Genomic DNA, 19,473 nt, shown 5'->3' on the forward strand with positions numbered 1-19,473 from the left:
CCGTCTAAACTGTTCAGTGTGATCCCAAATGATCCATTGTCCTATTAGATTATTTAATGGTAATTAACATTTTGTTATGATGGTTTTTCTGGATTGTTTATCCAATCTTTTACTAGGGGACAAGACAACTATTTTATTAATAAAAAAGACAATGTATTGAGAATGTCACGTGTGCATCTTTAAGACATGCGTGGGTGTTTAAGAAAGAATTTTCAAATGTAGAGTGAAGGTCGGTGTGGTTGATGTCAATTAATCTATATATTTTGTAATCGAGATCTAACGGCTAAAACGCCATCTTTGTATCTTTGTGTGCCGCTAAAATGTCACTGTCACACACATAGCAGTGGTCAGGACAAGATCTGATTATCACATAGTCTTGTTCCGAAGAGAACATCCATTAAGAAAGCGCAAGCAGCACAACAATCTCCAAGAAACTTTCCACCGTGCTTCACTTATGAAATTCCCGATATGCCCATAGTGCTCGGCTTCTATAAATATACCTTCATCTGGCAATGGCATAATTCATATAATCCAAATTTAACTAAAATCTCGATTTTCTCTGCGTGCAAATGCGCTCTTCTCCGTGATCAATTCCATCCTCTCCCACCAAATCTCCTCGGGAGATCTGCTTTGAACTTTCATCTTTTCACCTTCACGTCTTCTGGCGTGCAGCTTGTGCAACAATCCATCGTATTCTTTTGTTAAGTACTCTGCTAGTCTTTATATCACCGTGCAAAATCTTTGCAGGACTAGGCAAGACGATCTCCATGCTCTTCCATTGAATTTGTCTCTGCAAAATCTTTGCAGGACTAGACAAGACGATCTCCATGCTCTTCCATTGAATTCTAGACAAGACGATCTCCATGCTCTTCCATTGAATTTGTCTCTGAATATGTTTTGAATTTTCATAAAATTCGATCATATCCAGAGTGATGTTATTTGGGTGCGAACTGAAGCAACGGAGTTTTGGTAATTTAGGGTTTGTCCATAGACAGGAACCAGCCAGGATGGTGGGCAAGTGTTGGGCAAGCTTTCGAAGATTTAACCCCTTTTAAATGAGAGTGATAGATAGCAAATTTTTGTTAACTCCACAAATCACCTTCAACCCCAACTTTTGTTAACCCCAATTTATTATTATTGGCCAAAGTTATTCGATTTGGCTCTTGCTTGAAGACAGATCCATCACTAAATCTTGCATTTCGACTATTTTTCTTGGAGCATTGAAGAAAACTTGTCAATAGCTGTTGCTGAGTTCATCAAATCGGCACCTACTCTTAGTTGGAGTTATTGTGGACCTGTGATTAGCACTATGACAGACAGCAGTAGCACATACTCAACACCAGTCACAGAGAGGTAACCAAATTTACATTTAATAGAGATATAGTGGCTAATTTAATATCCAGTAACTTTTGAATTATATCAAGAATTCAAGATGTATTTCTTTATTTATAGATTTAGCTAAAGAGTGTCATAAGGGCATTGGTGAAACAGAATTTATGTAGAAAGTCTTGGTTAAAAAGATTATGTTTTCTATTAAAATTTTCTATTTGTGTTAGCAAGACCCTTTACTTTATCTTATTTCTTATGAGTAAATTTGCAAATTTCCTTATTCAAGAATTGATGGCAGACGCAGTAACAAAGTATTTCTAATATCACTGCGGGATTAATGGCTTCTGCAGTGATGTTGTAAGGGCTACCAACAATGTATACATTTGCTTAATCACCTTGGAGTTAGGTTCCATAGCGATCAAGTATCAAGGCCTGACCAGCAATCCTTTCCAGGAACACATAGCAAGTTTGTTGATTTTCCTTGTGGCTACATTTTGCCATGTTGTTGGACTTAAAGCAACCAATAAAAACTTGCTTGCTACTATTATTAGACACTTTTCAGGTGTAATTGCGTGTGAAGCACTCCTGTTGATCCTTGTCGCTCAATTATTCAGGTGCATCATCATCAATATTCTTATTTCATTGGTAGTACTTTTGAACTACTATGAGGATGTCCGTAAACTGGTCATTGTATGTTTTGAGAGGATATTTAAATCAGAAACTTGGAGCAGGCTTAGCTGGAAAGGTTCCAATACTGCAAATCAAAGTGTTAACTCAGCTTCACAAGAAGGTTTATTTGCTGAGGAAACAGAAATTCAAGAATTTGAGACCAGAGTTAGTTTAGAATGACTTATAGGATGGCAGGTCTTCATACACCTCTTGGGATTGCTTAGACAACACTTGTAACAGTTCTATGCTATTGTCTTGATAGTATGTTCACCAAGGTAACCTGTGGTAAAATGTAGGCTTTCATGCAAAAGTGTTCATCATAGAGTAGTCAGTAGAGTTTAAAGCTGTGAGCATACAGTAGTGATTAGTTTCTGCAAAAATTTATATTCTATCTTATTGTATAAAAGGATTTACAAGGCCACATGATACAGGCCTAGGTTCATGGTAGAGTAAAAGTTCTGTTTTGGAATTGATGAAGTATTCTCCTCTTAAATATAGACAATCTCTACAAATTGAGAGAAAACAAAAATCCAAATCAGAACATTATGACCAAAAAATCAAGATATCTATCATTCCTAGATCAGATATAAGGGGTTCATAGGTTGCCTCGGAGAGGCCCTTAGTTAGGATATCTGTTTCTTTGCATGCTTGATGGATTGAATTCCAAAGTGGCAGTCCAAAGCTCTAACTTCCACATGTTTGGTCTTATCAGCACGTGTTTTTTGCATTACTAATAGTAGCTTTGTTGTCTTAGAGAATCTACTTCATAGGACAATATCCTTGATGGCAATGGCAAAGGGGATAATTAGTTGACCATAAGCCATCACATAAGCTTCTCTCCCCTATTTGGGTCGAGCTTGTCAGACAAACGATCGAGAAAAAACTTCATAGGACGATGTTAGATGATTTTCAGTTTACTGAGTATCCTTTGGAGTCTTTTCAGAAATGTCAGAGGACAAAGCTTTGTACTTGGCGTTGCTTCCTGCAATTACTGACTATGTCTTATTCCTTCAAGGGACTAATTTCCCCATGAATAGGAACATTATCCCATTGTCAATATTCTGTCTGTAACAGATGCTTCCTAACCAGCATTCACAAACACTTGAATGCCTCTGCTCAAGTGTATTCTAAATTTTAAACCTCTGTTGGGTATTCCCTTCAAGTAAACTGGTTGACAAGCATTCATGTGGTATTCAACAGGATTTTCATGTCATGGCTTGCCATACTTGCAGCAAAGCTAACTTTTGACCTATCAGGATTTAGGTAGATTAATTTTCCCACAGGGATTTGCTTCCTGGCATTGGTTGAGGGTCAGCTGGTTTAAGACCAACATACTAGTTTCTTTGAGTAGGTCCAGTGTATACTTTCTTTGGGATACTAAAATTCCAGTCCTCGATTGGGCGACCTCTGTTCCTGGTAAATATATCAGTTATACTTGATCGACTTAACATAACTCAACTAAAGCCTCTTAAGCCATCCGTTTCTGCTTGATCATCCCCTATAATGATAGTATCATTAACATAGATGAAGCTATCTTGCTGTCTTTAGAGTGTTGGACTGTTGGACAAGCATGGTGTGACTAATCTAACATTGTGTGAAGCTGTTTCCCTTGACCATTTTTGTTTTTAGCCTCTCACCAAATTTGAGGGGATTGCTCGAAGCCATATAGAGCTGTCTTGGTCATTGTTTCTGCTACCTGTGGATTGCAGAACTGTAATCCCATTAAATGCACCTTACTCTCTTTTCTATTTTTTACTTTATGGTTTATTGTTTTTAACAGAATGATATTGTTTTGCACTACCCAATGTGCTAGCATCACATTGTTCAACATCAAGACAGCTGACCATAATGTTGTCTGATTTCAGGCTATGCCAATGTGCGCTGTTGTTATGGTAAACAGGGATGATTCTTGCTTTGGTGTTCAACTTATTCCTCTTTTCTGCTATGAGAGTGAAGCATATACAGCCTCAAATATTAACGGAGCTCAAACATTCAATGAACAGAGCTTATGTTGCGGAAGAAAGCAAATAGTAAGAAACTGGGCCTAGTAAGATGTTGCTGAAATTTATTCAATTAAACTTTACTTCACATGGACTACTGACCTAATTAGCAATGGTTAGAAAGCATCTAGGATCTCTGGATTATCTGCCCTGTATTCAATCACAAATGTCACATATGAACATCCGATTGCTGCTAAGTTTGCTGTCACACTTTATGTCCTGGAAACTCATTCTATCTGAGGATGAATGAGAATCTGTTAAGAAAAATGTGGTCTGTGGTTAAATTAAATGTTTTTGAAGTACAAAATTATGATACATCAAGGGCAAATATCGTTTTTCTTATTTCTCTTTTATGCAATATAGCACATGTTTAATAATTTCGAATATGTTGTGATTGTCTCTTCTTTGTACTGTTATTCAATGATTTGAATAATGTTGAAGGAAAAATGCATAATTTCCTGAACTAGAAGGATTGCATTCGATTGCTATTGACTTAAATATGATTAGAAAAACGTGTATACTTCTAAATGGTATATTTATCTGAACCTAAATGAAATGTAACTAATACCAAATGTACTGCATGTTCTGACCTTGATGAATTTGTTTGACTTAACTCAGTTGTTTCGCGCTTGATAGCCACAAATGGTACATATAACTTTTATGCAACTATGAATGTCTTTATAATTTACATTGATGTCAAAATTAATATTTCTTTGTACTAGTAATTACTTTTATGTGATGTAACGACGATACAACAACACTTGTCCCAATAGGTGGGGTTGGTTATATGAATCAAAAGATGTTATTGTGTCTTGTCATTTGTTGTAATAACAATACTACTATTACTATAACAACAACAAAACCTTATCCCACTAGGTGGGGTCGGCTACATGGATCAAACGACGTCATTGAGTTTTATCATGTATCATGTCTACAGAGAGACCGTTTACATGTAGATCTCGTTTGACCACCTTATGGGTGGTCTTCCTAGGTCTTCTTCTGCCTTTCATCCTCTGTCCATCTTCCATCTCATCCACTTTTCTAACTGGGTGTTCTGTCGGTCTTCTTCTCACATGTCCAAACCATCTGAGACGCAATTCTACTATCTTTTTCACAATAGGTGCTACTCCAACTCTCTCTCTTATATATTCGTTCCTTATTCTATCCAATTGCGTATGACTACTCATCCATCTCAATATCTTCATCTTTGCCATACTTAACTTATGTTCGTGCTCCCCTTTGGCCACCCAACACTCTATACCATAAAACATAGCTGGTCAGATAACCGTGCGATAGAATTTACTTTTAAGTTTTAAAGACACTTTTTGTCACATATAAAATCAGACGCACTCCGCCATTTTGACCAATCTGTTTGAATCTTATGATTTACATATTGTTCAATCTCTTTATTATCCTGTATGATGCACCCAAGATACTTAAAACTTTTAACTTTTTTTAAGATGTTTTCTCCAATCTTCACCTGTATTAGGGTTCCCCTTTCAGCAACCGAACTTACATTCCGTATATTCCGTCTTGTTACGGCTTATGCGTAGACCATATACTTCTAGAGTTTCTCTCCATAAATTTAACTTCTTATTTAGGTCAATATGTGAAAAAATATACCATATTTTTGAACTTCCATTCAATGTATGGTTTGGACTTCAGAGTACGTGTTGGTGAATGTTTGATCACTATATTTCATAGACAAGTGAAATTGAAAGAAAGTGAGAAAATCTGCGAGTTTTCTGGAAAGGCAAATCTTGTTCTGGAAAGTACTTTGTTAGCAAGTCTGCTGGTTTATCAATTGAGGGAATATAAGATATGTGAATTTTGTTTTATAAACTCTTTGCCTTAAGAAAAATAAGCTTAATTCCATCTGTTTTATCCTGGAGTGAAACACTGGATTATGAATAGTTTGGTGCTTAAGTTGTCACAATTATAGAATGTATGGTCATTGAATTTAAGGCTATATATATTGAAGGCATTGAGTTGAAGCCACTGAGGAAGGCACTCATAAATCTGAAAAACTAACTTCAATGGGTGTTAATATTTGTTATGTTGTTATAGAAGACTTTGATGGTAGCCCACGAGTCTTGCCAAACATCATGCTTTGCAGAATTCAACAGTTTTATTACTGGATTGAATATAGCACTGCTTAGTGATTGAAGATAGAAGCATGCATTAATATATTCTCGACTTTAACCATTGCCACCTCCCCCGACCCTCTTTTTCTCCTGCAGATTCCAAGAATGTCATCTTGATGTGTGTTAAGACCTTTTTGCAGAACTGTTTTTTCTTCTTCTTTCACTACAAAGCTTCATCCCAGATTCTGAGCTGAGCTGAAATCTTGCCTGCTTTTAGCCTATATTTTTGCTCCAGCCTTGTATTAGACCCATTTTTGCTGGTGCAAGTGTGTAGAATGTATGGTCTCAAAGATCAATGGATCTCTAGTACCATGCCACAGGAAACTGGATAGGTTGGAGATTAGGTTCCTAAAAACAGAGGAGAATATGTATCTATGTCTTGCAGTTACTAAATGCTACAGCCAAGTTTGTTGCACTTAAGCACTGATGCATGAAGCATGCCAACTAAATCTGCAATGGTTGAGTAGAGTCCAGAGGCTCTGGATCATTCTTAATCAGGCAAAAATTTCTTGATCACCATTACTCCTGCAAAAACAATTCCTGTCTCACATTGTAGGCTTGTAGTAAAAGATGCATGATAATCTAGTCAAAGAAGCAGGTTGTGGTTAAGTTAGAATGTTCTTGAATTATGAACTTAAGAAAGGATGGGCAAAAATTGTTCCGCAAATATTTTTGTGAAATTTAGCATTTGCGTGATAATTTTCAATATGTTATTTTACTTGTTTGGCCTTATTGATGGAGTGAATGATGCTGAAGTAAAAAAGTGCAGTTTTCCTGAACATTAAAGATCTATAATGGAGTGGTTGTGCCTGCAATGAGACGAAAGATTTTAAATATTTGTTCTTTTAAGTACATGGTTTTCAATTGACCCTCAGTGATGCATCACTGTATTCGCCACCTGGTTTTGATACAAATAAACTTGTTCTCTCCAACTTCTTAGCTGTTTCTTACTCTTTTTTTTTCTTTGGATGATAAAAGAATTTCAATATGATGATGAGAAGGATAATACAAACTCGGGGTTGAGAGTTCCCCTATACAACAGCAAAATCCAAAAGCAAAAGATATATATTGTGAGATCGTATTTCTAATGATTATTTGTTCTGCAAATGATATTTTTGAAATCTGCTAACTTACTTTTGTTTATATATGATGCAGAAATTAGAGTATTGGACTCATAGTTTTGGTTGGATGACTTCACAAGCTTTCCTGGTTCATAGCATGATTCATGGCACCCTCTGGTAAATTGTAGCCCAAAGCTCTACTTCCATTTCATCTCTCTGGAGTTAGCTTTGGTGGCTGTTTGTGTGCCAAAATTCAGGCACCAATCCTTTTCAGGCATGGTAGTCAAGTGTGCTAGCTGTACTCAGCTATATTTTACCATGCCATTTCACCAAAAGCAATTTCAGCTTGATAGTTGCGATTTGCTTCCTCATTCTTCTTGAATGAATGCATGTGCGACTCTTTGGATGCTTGTTAATGAACAAAAGACTTTGTCTTCAACTCGAGGACGCAGTTTTCTTTGACATGTTAGAGAAAATTTCAAATAGACGCCTAATTCAATGACATGACATGTTTTTAACTGAGAAACTTGGGTGAAAAGCAGCAGCAGATTAAGTTGTGCAGTGTCTATTATTTGCAAGGAAATCCAAATTGAAGAGGCTTCGCTGAGAAGCTCTTTTTGTTCTTGATGATGTTGCTAGGTTAGAGGCAGAGCAGTAATTAGTCACTAGAACTAACAAGAGAGCCATTGATTAGTTTGTTTCTGGTTGTTGGGTCTTTATGTGACACCAAGAAGTTTTGGCTAGTACCAGTTCTCCAAAGGTTTATACATGACTTGCATGTTGATTATGCTATATTAGATGATATTCACCCCTATCTTTGTTATTTCATAGCAATTCAGGGATTGCCATTTAGAATGATATAGTTCTTTTGTAAATCTTTATTTCTTGTCTCTGATAATTCAAAGAATTAAGTTACATTCACTAGTCTTTTGCAGTACACATGCATCTTTTTAAACGTCCTATTAGATGATTTAAGAGTAATTAACCTTTTATTTTATTTTATTTTCTTCATATTATCATAATCTTGTACGTTTTGGAAGACTCAAATTCAAGTTTAGGAGTGTATATTACCACATCTTCTAAGTAATTTATGGATATTCATATTTTATGTTTATGGAATTGATTAAGAGCTAGAGAGAGAATTGTGTTGATTATGAGAAGTGTATAAAACACATCTCAACTAACTTTAGCGCTAAAAATCTACCACTTATTGTAGACGTTAAACGAGTCCAAAATGGAGTACATCCTGCTTAAGTTTTTGCTAGCGTGAGCTGAACAAAATGTCCAAATTTTCATCATCTTTATGTTTCTAAACTAAATTGTTTATTCACAAACATTGGTGTTTTACAATTAATAAACAGCTAAAACTAGCAGCAGTTAACATTAGACAACGTTTTAAAGAATCATTTGTTAGCAATATAATTCCGAAATAAAAATGGCGATGAGATGTGTTTGTAGAGTGATAGGGCTGTATAACAAATGATACACACAATGGTATCATCCTTCTATAGGGATTCATTCACCAAATAACCTCCATAGAGTTAAGCATCAAAATCACACATACAGTAAAAGTGATGAGCAATTAAACTACCTCTATGACTCTATGCTACCACAAACGCACTTGATGAACCTGTAAAGTGGTGAATTGAACCAAATAAACTCTTTGCAGCACCAAAATGTCTTATTCTATACACACCAGGATTCACATCATCTGGTATCCTCCATTCTATGGTTGCTTTACTCCTAGAACTGAGTTTGGAAGGCCTCGACCACTTAAAGCGCAAGCAAAAATCGTCATCATCATAGACAGGGACCCAATTATCTTCACCTTTATGAAATTCCACCAATGCAAAGGTGCCTTCGGTCATGAGGTCGTTCCTTGGGCAGGCTGACCAGAATGATGCTGTCACCATGTCACCACATTTGAAGGTGGAGTTCTGAGGCACATCAGAGCACACATCTCCGAAGTCTACTCCGTGTGGGGTTCCATCTACCACAACTGGTGGGAGGAAGCTTATTTGCTTATCCAGGAGATCAGGGGGTTGTGGACCGGGTTCTACCGGTTCGCTGCTGATGAGGGCCTTTGCAAGCTTCTTGAACTCCTGAATGTATGCGCTCAGTGTGTGCGGACCATATAGTGTGGAAGCACCCTAACAAAGTTATACGACTGAGCTTGAATAACTAACTATAAAGTTAAACTAATGTTGCATTTTGTGCTTGCTATGGAAATTAAACAAAAGTGTTTGCTGCAACATTCATGTTATTTCAAGAAAAATTGTAACTGACCTCGTATCTTTGCACTTGGTACTCTTCATATGTTGTTACATACTGCGAATAAGTATTAGTCAACCCTGCTACAACAACATGCATGTTTTTAAAGTCCTTGTCATTACTTAGCACTGTCTTAACCGAATCGCGAAGACGCCTCCCAGCCATTGTTGAGAACTCTGTCAGAATAAAACAATATTAAACATGCATGAAGCATCTGAAGAAATATAATTTCCAAGGAAAAGAACAATAAAAATAACTATTATATACAATGCATATTCTGTCTTAGTGAAGCAGCTGTTAAGAGTTTGAGGATTAGAAGAATGGAGATTCAAATAATATTATTTTATAGCAAATAAGAGTGTAGGGGAGAAGCTAGTACCTCCTGGTACACACAGAATCACAAACTGCCCAATTCGGAGGATCTGGATTGGAAGTATTGATGGCTGCAAAATTAACACAGAAAAGCTTTATATGCAAGATTTATGTTGTTACTAACTAACAAGCACTACACTGCATGTGCGAAAACAGATGTGAGACTTCTATATGGAACTTCTGTTACAAATAACATCCTTTAGTTGTCCGACACACTAACCTTCCCTGACATACCCATTTTTTACATGAAATACCAAACATAACCCTCTCTTCTCAAACAAAGATCTCAAGGCATTTTAAATACTCTTCAAGAATTCAAGAAGACTGAAAGTGTCTAAATAAAATAGAGCTCTTGAGTGGAAAGAAAAGCATATCACAACAGCAACAACAACAACAAAGCAGTAGCTTGATAGGTAGGGTTCGTTACATGAATTAAACAACACCATAACATCATATTATGTGTCATGTCTATAGGCGAGATCGTTTATATAGAAATCTCGCTTGACCACTTCATGCAGAGTCCTTTTAGGTCTTTTTTTATATCATGAAACCACTTATTCTAAAAATTTAAATTGATAGAAAAAAGTAACATTAATGATTATATCTCTAACATTATCCCTAAAATGAGAGCCTCATTTTGGATTTGTTTGATTTTTTTGCTTAGGCCTTCTTTTCTCCCTTATTTGTCTTACGTTATTTTTTTCACTTTTGGAGTTCATCAAGGATCGAACTCCAGAGTCCAGACCTTTTGGACACAGAACTCTAATACTATGTCATGAAACCACTTATCCCAAAAGTTTAAACTGATAGGAGAAAGTAACATTAATGATTATATTTCTAAAACTCTACTTCTAACCACTGGTCTATCTTCCATTTGATTTATCCTTCTCACTGGATGCTCTACCGACTTTCTCTCCTAATAGAGTGAGCTGAGTAAATAATCTAGAAGAGTCTAGAAGCTAGATTCCACCATCTTTTCTGTTAATCCAACTTTCAATCTCATATTCTTATTTATTATTCTTATTAATGTATGAATATTACTAGTACTCCTAATACTCTCTCTTTTATTGGATATTGTGTGACATTAGTAGATCACAGATGTATAATAGAATATGAAGAGGTAGCTAGTATAATTTTTATTGTTTCTTTTTTCCTTCTTTTTAGCTATATATAGCTGTACTTCTTGTCTTTGTAAAGGTGTGATTTTTCACTAATGCAATAGACACATTTCTCTTTTCTTTAACTTGCTTTTCACTAAGAAATCTGCAGCTTAGAACGGATTTCATCATGGTGCGGTGAGCGTGGAAGAGCTGCAAATATTGTTAGGCAAGCCCTTCCTTCTACAATATCCATGGCAGCAGATCGAGAAGCTGGGGTGGATAATCCAAAAAATTTGCAACTACAAACATTTTCAGTGAGTGATTTACAAAATCTCACAAGATTGATGAATCAACTTGCCAACCTTCAAACGCAAGTAGGGAGATCAACATTGAACCCGATTCAAGACCAGACAAGTCCCTTCTACTTTCATCCAAATGAAAGCCCAGGTTTATCACTAACTCAAACTCCTCTTACAACTCGAAATTATCACTCATAGGCGAGATTGATTTGGCTATCCATCAAATCGAAGAACAAGTTGGGATTCACTAATGGAAGCATTCTGAAACCTGAAAAAACTAACTCAACCTATGAAGCCTGGGACAGATGCAACACCTTTGTACTATCGTGGTTGCATTCTTCCCTAAGTACAGAGATTCTTCAGAGTGTTCTTTGGTGTAACATGGCCTCGTAACTCTGGAACGATCTCAAGTACAGATTCTATAAAGGTGATTTGTTTCAGATAACTGATCTTCAAGAAGAGATATTTTGTGATGAAGCTGGGAGATCTATCCATCACTACATATTTCACTAAACATAAGAGAATTTGGGAAGAACTTGATGAGTTCAAACCAATTCCATCCTGTACCTATGGAGCATCATGCTCATGTGGACTGAAGATCATTAGAGAATATAGAGACCAAGAACATGCTATTAGAATTTTGAGAGGGCTAAATGAGCAGTACACAATAGTGAAATCACAGATTATGTTAATGGTGCCACTGCCCAGTGTGAATTTCATCTATTCAAAGTGAAGAAAGGATGCTAGTTAATGCTGTCAATATTGGAGGAACTGGTAAGGAAAATAACAGAGAATTTGGTATGACCTTGAATGCAAATTCTGGTATCACAAATTGAGGTGGCAGGGCAGACGTGGCCGAGGCCGAGGTAGAGTTAGTAGTAGAAGAGGAATGATGAGAAATTATTCTTATTGCGGGAAGGCTGGACACACTATAGAGACCTGCTACCATAAGCATGGATTTCCTCCTCATTTGCAAAAGAAATTTGGAGTAGCAAATGTGAACAATATGATTGTTGCTAAGAAAATACGTGGAGATGGCAACATGCCTGATGTGCGTTCAACTCAAGAGGAGAATAGTAAAAGTCTAGACAACTTGTTTTTCGAAGATAAAAAACAAGCATTAATTTCTCTATTCCAACAACATAAAGATTATCCTGCTCATAGTTCTCTTCAAACACAAGTCATAAACACAGTGATAGCTCCTTCAGCAGGTATACACCATATCTTATCAGTTTCTCACATTTCTTTGCACACACATGACTGGATAATTAACACTGGTGCCACTACACATGTTACTTTTTCTCTTTATACTTTTCACTCTCATCCAAGGTTTGGAAAATCAAACTGATCATCGAACCGTTCTAGTCACTGGTTAACTGATTTATTAGTCTAACCGGTTCAATTGTGATCCAACTAAAAAAATCGTTTTATAATAAAATAATAAATAAATTATAAATAAACATACATTAGAAGAACAAAAAATGTTTCTCATACATTCTAATTAGATGAAAGTGTTTCTCATTCTATAGCAATTACACTCATGAACAAAAACCACATTAGAAGAACAAAAAATGGAGTTATCTTACCCTAACAAATCTGTACTTAGGCTCATACTTCTTAGCATTCTCAACAGTATCATAAATCAAAGCAAAACCAGTGGATTTGCTCCCTACGAAATGGGTGCGAAACTTGAACACGAACGCAGTGTTGGGGTCCTTAACATCATAGATTTTAGCAAGCTTCTCTTAAGCTCATCCTTCATATTCCAATTAGAACAAATTAAAAACCCTAAATACTATAATTGTTCAACCAATAATTACCAGACAAAAATCAATTAAATTTAAATCTAAAGTTTTCATCTCACAAGCAGTAATAATGTTCGCATAATTGTCCAACCAATAACACTCAAAATTGAATTTAACTGATAATACCTGCTGCTTTTCTATTTCTTTGATTTTTGATTCTTGAAAAGCAATAAATTAGGGTTAGTTTTAAAATCCAACATTAAAACTAAAGGAAATAACATTAACTTGCAATCAATTTACCAGGACATGGACAGTAACTCGCACAGACTTGAAAGCTCTGCTTTTTATATCTGCTTCCTATTGAATTACTGAGATTTACAATGGAAGAAAATATTATTAAACAGCAAGTTTATTTTTAACTTGTTGAATTACCCAAAAAAATCACAAATACAGTATAGAAATAGTACACAGAAATAGTACACAAACAAAGCAGAGCATCCAGTGCTAATCAAGAATCAAATAATCATTCAACAAAAACACAAAAACATTCAATAATCATTCAATAATTTCTGAACAGAGCATAAAAAATTGAATTTAAGGGAGAAAAATAAAAAAATCGCAGTTCACACTTCACACTTCACACTTCACACTTCACAAAACTTCAAAGTAACATTCGAACAGGCTTGAACAGAACTGAACTAACAATAATTATAAAAAATTATTCAATTAATCATCATTCAACAATTAATCAATGCTTCAACAATTATTATTACAAAAATCAAAATTCATATCTAGGGTTAGAAGCTAGAAGTCTGGAAAAATACAGAGCTGGCGGGGACAGGGACAGTGGCTGGCAAGAGATGGCTGAAGGGGTGGCAGGGTTGAATAGAGTTGGCGCCGGCGGTCCTTAACTTCACGACAAAAAGTGGCGCTGGCTGCGATTTTTGAGGGCTGACTTGGCGATGGAGCATGGCTGCGCGAACAGTGGTGGTGGCTCCACGAACGTTGCGACGGTGGGGCTGGACAAAAGTTGCGCCGGAAGCTCGAGGGGGAGACCGGAGACGTGAGAACTGAGAGCTAGAGGTGAAAGTGGACTGTGGAGGCTCGAGAGAGGTGTGAGTGGGTCCGTGGGTGAGACTAGGGTTCGTTCCCCTTTGGCTCTTTCTTCAGCATGCAAAACATAGTATTTTGCTAGCCAATTTCAAAAATCGACCGGGTCACGATTCGGTTCGACTGACCGGTTTCTAGTCGGTTCGACAATTCACTTCTGGTTTCTAAATCTGTCGGTTTTTCCTTCTGCTCGAACTGTATTTGGCAATGGTTTACAATTTGATCGGTTCGACCGACCAGTTCGAATCGATTTTCAGAACATTGCTCTCATCACATAATAGATCCTATGTTAATCAAATATCCAAATGGAACTGAGACCACAGCAACAATTAGTGGAACTATAATTTTAACTCGTGATTTTTACCTTATAAATATGTTATATGTGCCCTCTTTCAATTTTAATATCATATCTATGTCTGAAACAACTAATTTTTTTACCTTGTCAATTTTTATTTAACAATGCACACTATGAGATACAGGACAACATTTTCTTGAAGATGATTGATCATGCTAGACAAAGAGGTGGCTTGTATATCTTCAATACAGGTGCAACTTATGTCAACTTAGAAGCAAAGAATAGAGAATTAGTCAACACCAGCAATTCAGTTAGTGTTGCTGCTATCACAAACACTATAAATCATGAAACTTGGCATTGTAGGTTAGGATATATCTCAATTGATAGGTTACAAGAAATGAAAAAGAGTTATCCTTTTATTATATGTCCATTAAAAAATGAACCTTGTGAACCATGTCATTATGCAAAACAAAGAAGATTGTCTTTTCATTTGAGTCAAACAAAATCTGTCAATTTATTTGATTTAATGCACATGGATATTTGGGAACCTATTTCTATTCCATCTTTTGTTGGTCGTAAATATTTTTTAACAATAGTAGAAGATAAAAGCAGGTTCACTTGGCTATTTTTTATGAAAAATAAAAGTGAAACTTCTTTTTTTATTCAACAATTTGTGCAACTAATTGGAACCCAATTTCAAACAAAAATAAAAAATATCAGAATTGATAATGAAACTGAATTCATCATAAATTCTTTTTATGAAAATATGGAATAATTCATCAGACTTCATGTGTTGAGACACCTCAACAAAATGGAGTTGTAGAACGAAAACATTAAGATATTTTAAATATTGCTAGATCACTCATTTTTAAGGCTCATCTTCCTAAAATTTTTTGGAGACATGCTGCATCTCATGCTGTACATATTCTCAATAGAGTGTCTAGTTCATCTATTAATAATAAAAATCCTTATCAGATTCTTTTTAGTAAAATGTCAAACATTCAACACTTCAAAATCTTTGGATATCTTGCATTTGCTTTAACTTTAGTTGTAAATAGAAAGAAATTGGATAAAAGAAGAAGAAAATGTATTTTTCTTGGCCTTAAACAGGAACAAAAGGATATCTTTTGATGGACATAAATAATAAACAATTTTTTATATCTAAAAATGTAATTTTTTTATGAAAATTTCTTTCCATATAAGAATAATCAAGTTTCTCATCCATATTCGAATATGTTTCCAATTCTAATCAAGATACTAAACCTACATTACATAATCATGATCCTATAGATGTCTTTGATAGCAGCACATTATCTTCTCATACCTTAGATTTACATCTCATTCAACATACATTGTCAAATACTTCTTCCAACGCAATTGATGTTCAACCACAGCCAACCTTATCCATGTCTTTGAGTTTACCAGCAGCACTAGCAACATGTACTACACCATCATATGATGAAAATCCATCTAATTCTCAGTCCACTGATATTAATCCACCTCCTTCACTAAGAAGATCTCTTAGAGAAAGACACAAGCCAAGATACCTTGATGATTATGAATGTATGCAAATCACTGTCTCTGATAGCATGATCTAATCATTAATCACAAAAAAGTATTCTCTTTTCAATTATTTGAGTTACAATTCTTTGTCACAATCACACAAAGCACTTTCCATTACAATTTTCATAAATCCGGAGCCAAAGAACTATGAACAGGCTATTCTGAGTGATTATTGGCAGAAAGCAATCAAAGCTGAGCTTGAAGCATTGGTGGAAACCAAGACCTAGAAACTTACTACTCTATCGAAAGGAAAGCATGCAATCGGATGTAAATGGGTTTTTAAAACAAAGTATAACTCTAATGGGACTATAGAGAGACACAAAGCAAGGCTTGTAGCAAAGGAATTTACTCAAATATACGGGTATGACTATTTTGATACCTTTAGTCCTGTATTCAAAATGACTACCTTTTGTGTACTCTTAGCAATTGCAGTTAGTAAGAACTGGTTTATTCATCAATTAGATGTGACCACTGCCTTTCTTCACGGTGATCTACCTGAAGAAGTCTATATGAAGTTACTCCTGATTTAAATGCACAGCCAAGAATGGTTTGCAAGCTGGAACGATCCTTATATGGCCTTAAGCAAGCAAGTCGCCAGTGGAACTCTAAGTTATACTTTGTCTTTATTGCTTCAGGTTACTCACAATCAAAGGCAAATCATTCTTTTTCACCAAATCTTCTCCAACCGGTTTAACTTCTATTCTTTTTTATGTGGATGATTTGGTTCTAGCGGGGGATGACATAGAAGAGATCCAACGTGTGAAGATGAAATTCGACATTTTGTTCAAAATCAAAGATTTAGGCAAACTAAAATTTTTCTTAGGCATGGAAGTTGCAAGGAGTAAAAGGGGAATAACTTTATATCAAAAGAAATATACTTTTGATCTCCTAAAAGAGTATAGATTATTATATTCAAAACCAGCCAGCACACTTATGAATTATTCAATTCATCTCTCAAAGTCATCAGAAACATTGTTGAATGATGTTAAGCCATATGAAGACTCATTGGAAGGTTGATATACTTCACTAATACCAGACCTGACATAAGCTTTGCTGTTAGCAAGTTAAGTCAATTTCTAGATTGTTCCACCGATGAGCACTTCAAAGCAGCCTTACATGTGTTGAAGTACTTGAAAGGAGCTCCTGAAAAAGGATTACTTTTTGAGTCTGTTTGTGACTTGTCTCTTCGTGATTTTTCAGATTCTGATTGGGGTACATGTCCGGATACGCGAGTGTCCAGATATTGCTTCTTTCTTGAAAGATTTTTGGTGTCCTAGAAAATTTAAAAACAGCAAATAGTTGTTCGATCATCTTCGGAAGCAGAGTATTGAGCAATGACTCTTGCAACTTATGAAGGAATTTGGCTGATGTACATCTTGAATGACTTCAAAATTTACCAGGTCCTATGACATTATTTTGTGACAACCAATCTGCTAGATACATTGTGGCTAACCCAGTGTTTCATGAAAGGACAAAACACATTGAGATTGATTGTCACAAAGTTAGAGAAAAAATTCAAGACAGTTCTTTAAAGCTCATGCCAATTCCATCAAAAGAACAACTTGCTGATGTCCTTACAAAGACACTTTCACCAGGTCCTTTTGAAGAGATATGTAGTAAGGTTGGAATGTATAATTTGTACACTCCCAGCTTAAGGGAGGCTATTAATGTATGAATATTACTAGTACTCTCAGTACTCTCTTGTTTTATTGGGTATTACTGTATAATAGAATATGAAGAGATAGTTAGTATAATTTTTATTTTTTTTTCTTTTTTTGGTTATATATAGCTGTACTTTTTATCTCTGTAAATATGTGATTTTCCACTAATGCAATAATCACATTTCTTTCTTCTTTAACTTACTTTTTACTAAGAAATTTGCTACTCAAAACGAATTTTATCAATTTTGTTCATTCTCATGATGTCTCATCCATCGAAACATCCTCATTTCACCAATGTTAAACTTATGTCCGTGTTCAACTTTTTCCACTAAACGCTCCATTCCATACAATATAGTTGGTCTCATAACAATGCAAGAATATCCCTTTAAATTTAAAAATATTTTTTTGTTGTTATATAAAATATTTAAATTTAAAAATATTTTTTTGTTATTATATAAAATATAAACACTTTGTTATTTTGACCAACCTACTTGAAGTTTATGATTTACGTCCTCCTCTATTTTTTCATTATCTTTAATAATACAACCAAGATATTTGTGTCTCTTTACTTGTGGTATAACATCTCCAATTTTTACTTCTGTGTTAAACTTGCATTCTATATAGCCTTTTCTCATCTGCTCCTAAACTTGCATTCCATATACTATGTGTGTGACTTATGCACAAACTATGTACAGCCAAAAACTTGTATCCAGAAATCTAACTTCACAGTGTTAAAATCTACTAGTGTTGAAGAGACTCCTTATAGAAGAAAGCATAACTAAACCAAGGGACTACAAAATCAAAATATTCAGGATGAACGAGTGTAACTTACAGCCCAATCATAAGGTTTCTATTAAAATATTATATTTAAACTTACATTTTATCTAATAATTTTATATTTGTACTAAAGTATTTAAATATAATCTAAAAAAAAATAAAAATTAATTATTTAAAAGAATAAAAATAAAGATAATAATATAAATATAAAATGCATATCTATTTTATTTCGGTCTAACTCTAATATTAGCTAAATGCTAATAAATATTATCGGGGAGTGACGCGTTAGAATTATATTGTCTTCTAGAATACGACGTCTTCGGAAAGGTGTTGGTGGAGGGAAATTTCCGTGGTATATATACCGATATACGTCAACGTCTTCCACAAATGTAACCACTGCCACATCATATAGTAGCTAGAAATATATGAAATCTGTCTTTGAAAACTGAAATGTAAGAGAGAGGGAGTTGCCTTGCCAACTCATCTAGAGAGCTATACGGAGCAAATTGCATAGTTGTAAGAATCGAATTGATAATTGAACCAATTAAATTATTAATTTATTTATTTATCAATTCAATTGATATATTATTGATTAAATTAATAGAATTAATTTTATATAAATAAAAAATATAATATAATTAAAAATATAAAATTTAAAATTTAAAATAAATATATTTATTAATATTTTAAAAATATAAAAAATTTAACAAATTATAATTTAATTATTATTAAATAAATATATAAAATTTTAGTATTTTTATAAATAAAATTTTTAAATTTTATTTTTATATTAAAATAATTATTTTTTATTTTAATAATTAAATAATTAGTTTATATTTATTATATTATTTTTATTAAAAATAATATTTAATAAATATTATATAATCATAAAAAATAATAATATTATAATTAATAAAAATATTTAATATTTTTATTATATATGTTAAATAATATTTATGTTAATAATTATGAATAATAAAAATATAATTAATTTAAATATATATAAATATAAAATTAAAATAATATTAATAAAATTATTGTATATTTTTATTATATGATTAATATATAAAATAATAA

At 34.3% G+C, this 19,473-nt stretch overlaps 2 protein-coding genes across 10 annotated transcripts; one reads left to right on the forward strand and one right to left on the reverse strand.

Annotated features, from left to right (window-relative positions):
* Positions 304 to 8,137, forward strand: LOC107611051. Of its 9 annotated transcripts, none has more exons than XR_002358234.1 (5): positions 309 to 1,353; positions 1,680 to 2,273; positions 3,864 to 4,028; positions 7,121 to 7,212; positions 7,298 to 8,137. XR_002358234.1 is itself a non-coding variant. In XM_021116737.1 (2 exons), the coding sequence occupies exons 1-2, from the start codon at positions 1,310 to 1,312 to the stop codon at positions 2,176 to 2,178; spliced, it is 543 nt and encodes a 180-aa protein (XP_020972396.1). In that variant the 5' UTR covers positions 312 to 1,309; the 3' UTR covers positions 2,179 to 3,683. The 9 variants fall into 9 exon arrangements, 1 of the variants encoding a protein (XP_020972396.1); XR_002358233.1 differs by lacking the exon at positions 7,121 to 7,212 and having other exon boundaries at positions 313 to 1,353; positions 1,680 to 1,943; positions 2,061 to 2,273; XR_002358238.1 differs by lacking the exon at positions 7,121 to 7,212 and having other exon boundaries at positions 304 to 1,353; positions 1,616 to 2,273.
* On the reverse strand, positions 8,673 to 18,466 carry LOC107610891 (neutral ceramidase-like). Its single transcript, XM_021116734.1, has 4 exons — positions 18,452 to 18,466; positions 9,854 to 9,917; positions 9,490 to 9,650; positions 8,673 to 9,353 (listed from the first exon to the last, which is right to left on the reverse strand). The coding sequence occupies exons 3-4, from the start codon at positions 9,637 to 9,639 to the stop codon at positions 8,805 to 8,807; spliced, it is 699 nt and encodes a 232-aa protein (XP_020972393.1). The 5' UTR covers positions 9,640 to 9,650; positions 9,854 to 9,917; positions 18,452 to 18,466; the 3' UTR covers positions 8,673 to 8,804.

This window comes from Arachis ipaensis, chromosome B01 (assembly GCF_000816755.2).
Source record: "Arachis ipaensis cultivar K30076 chromosome B01, Araip1.1, whole genome shotgun sequence".
Lineage (NCBI taxonomy): Eukaryota > Viridiplantae > Streptophyta > Magnoliopsida > Fabales > Fabaceae > Arachis > Arachis ipaensis.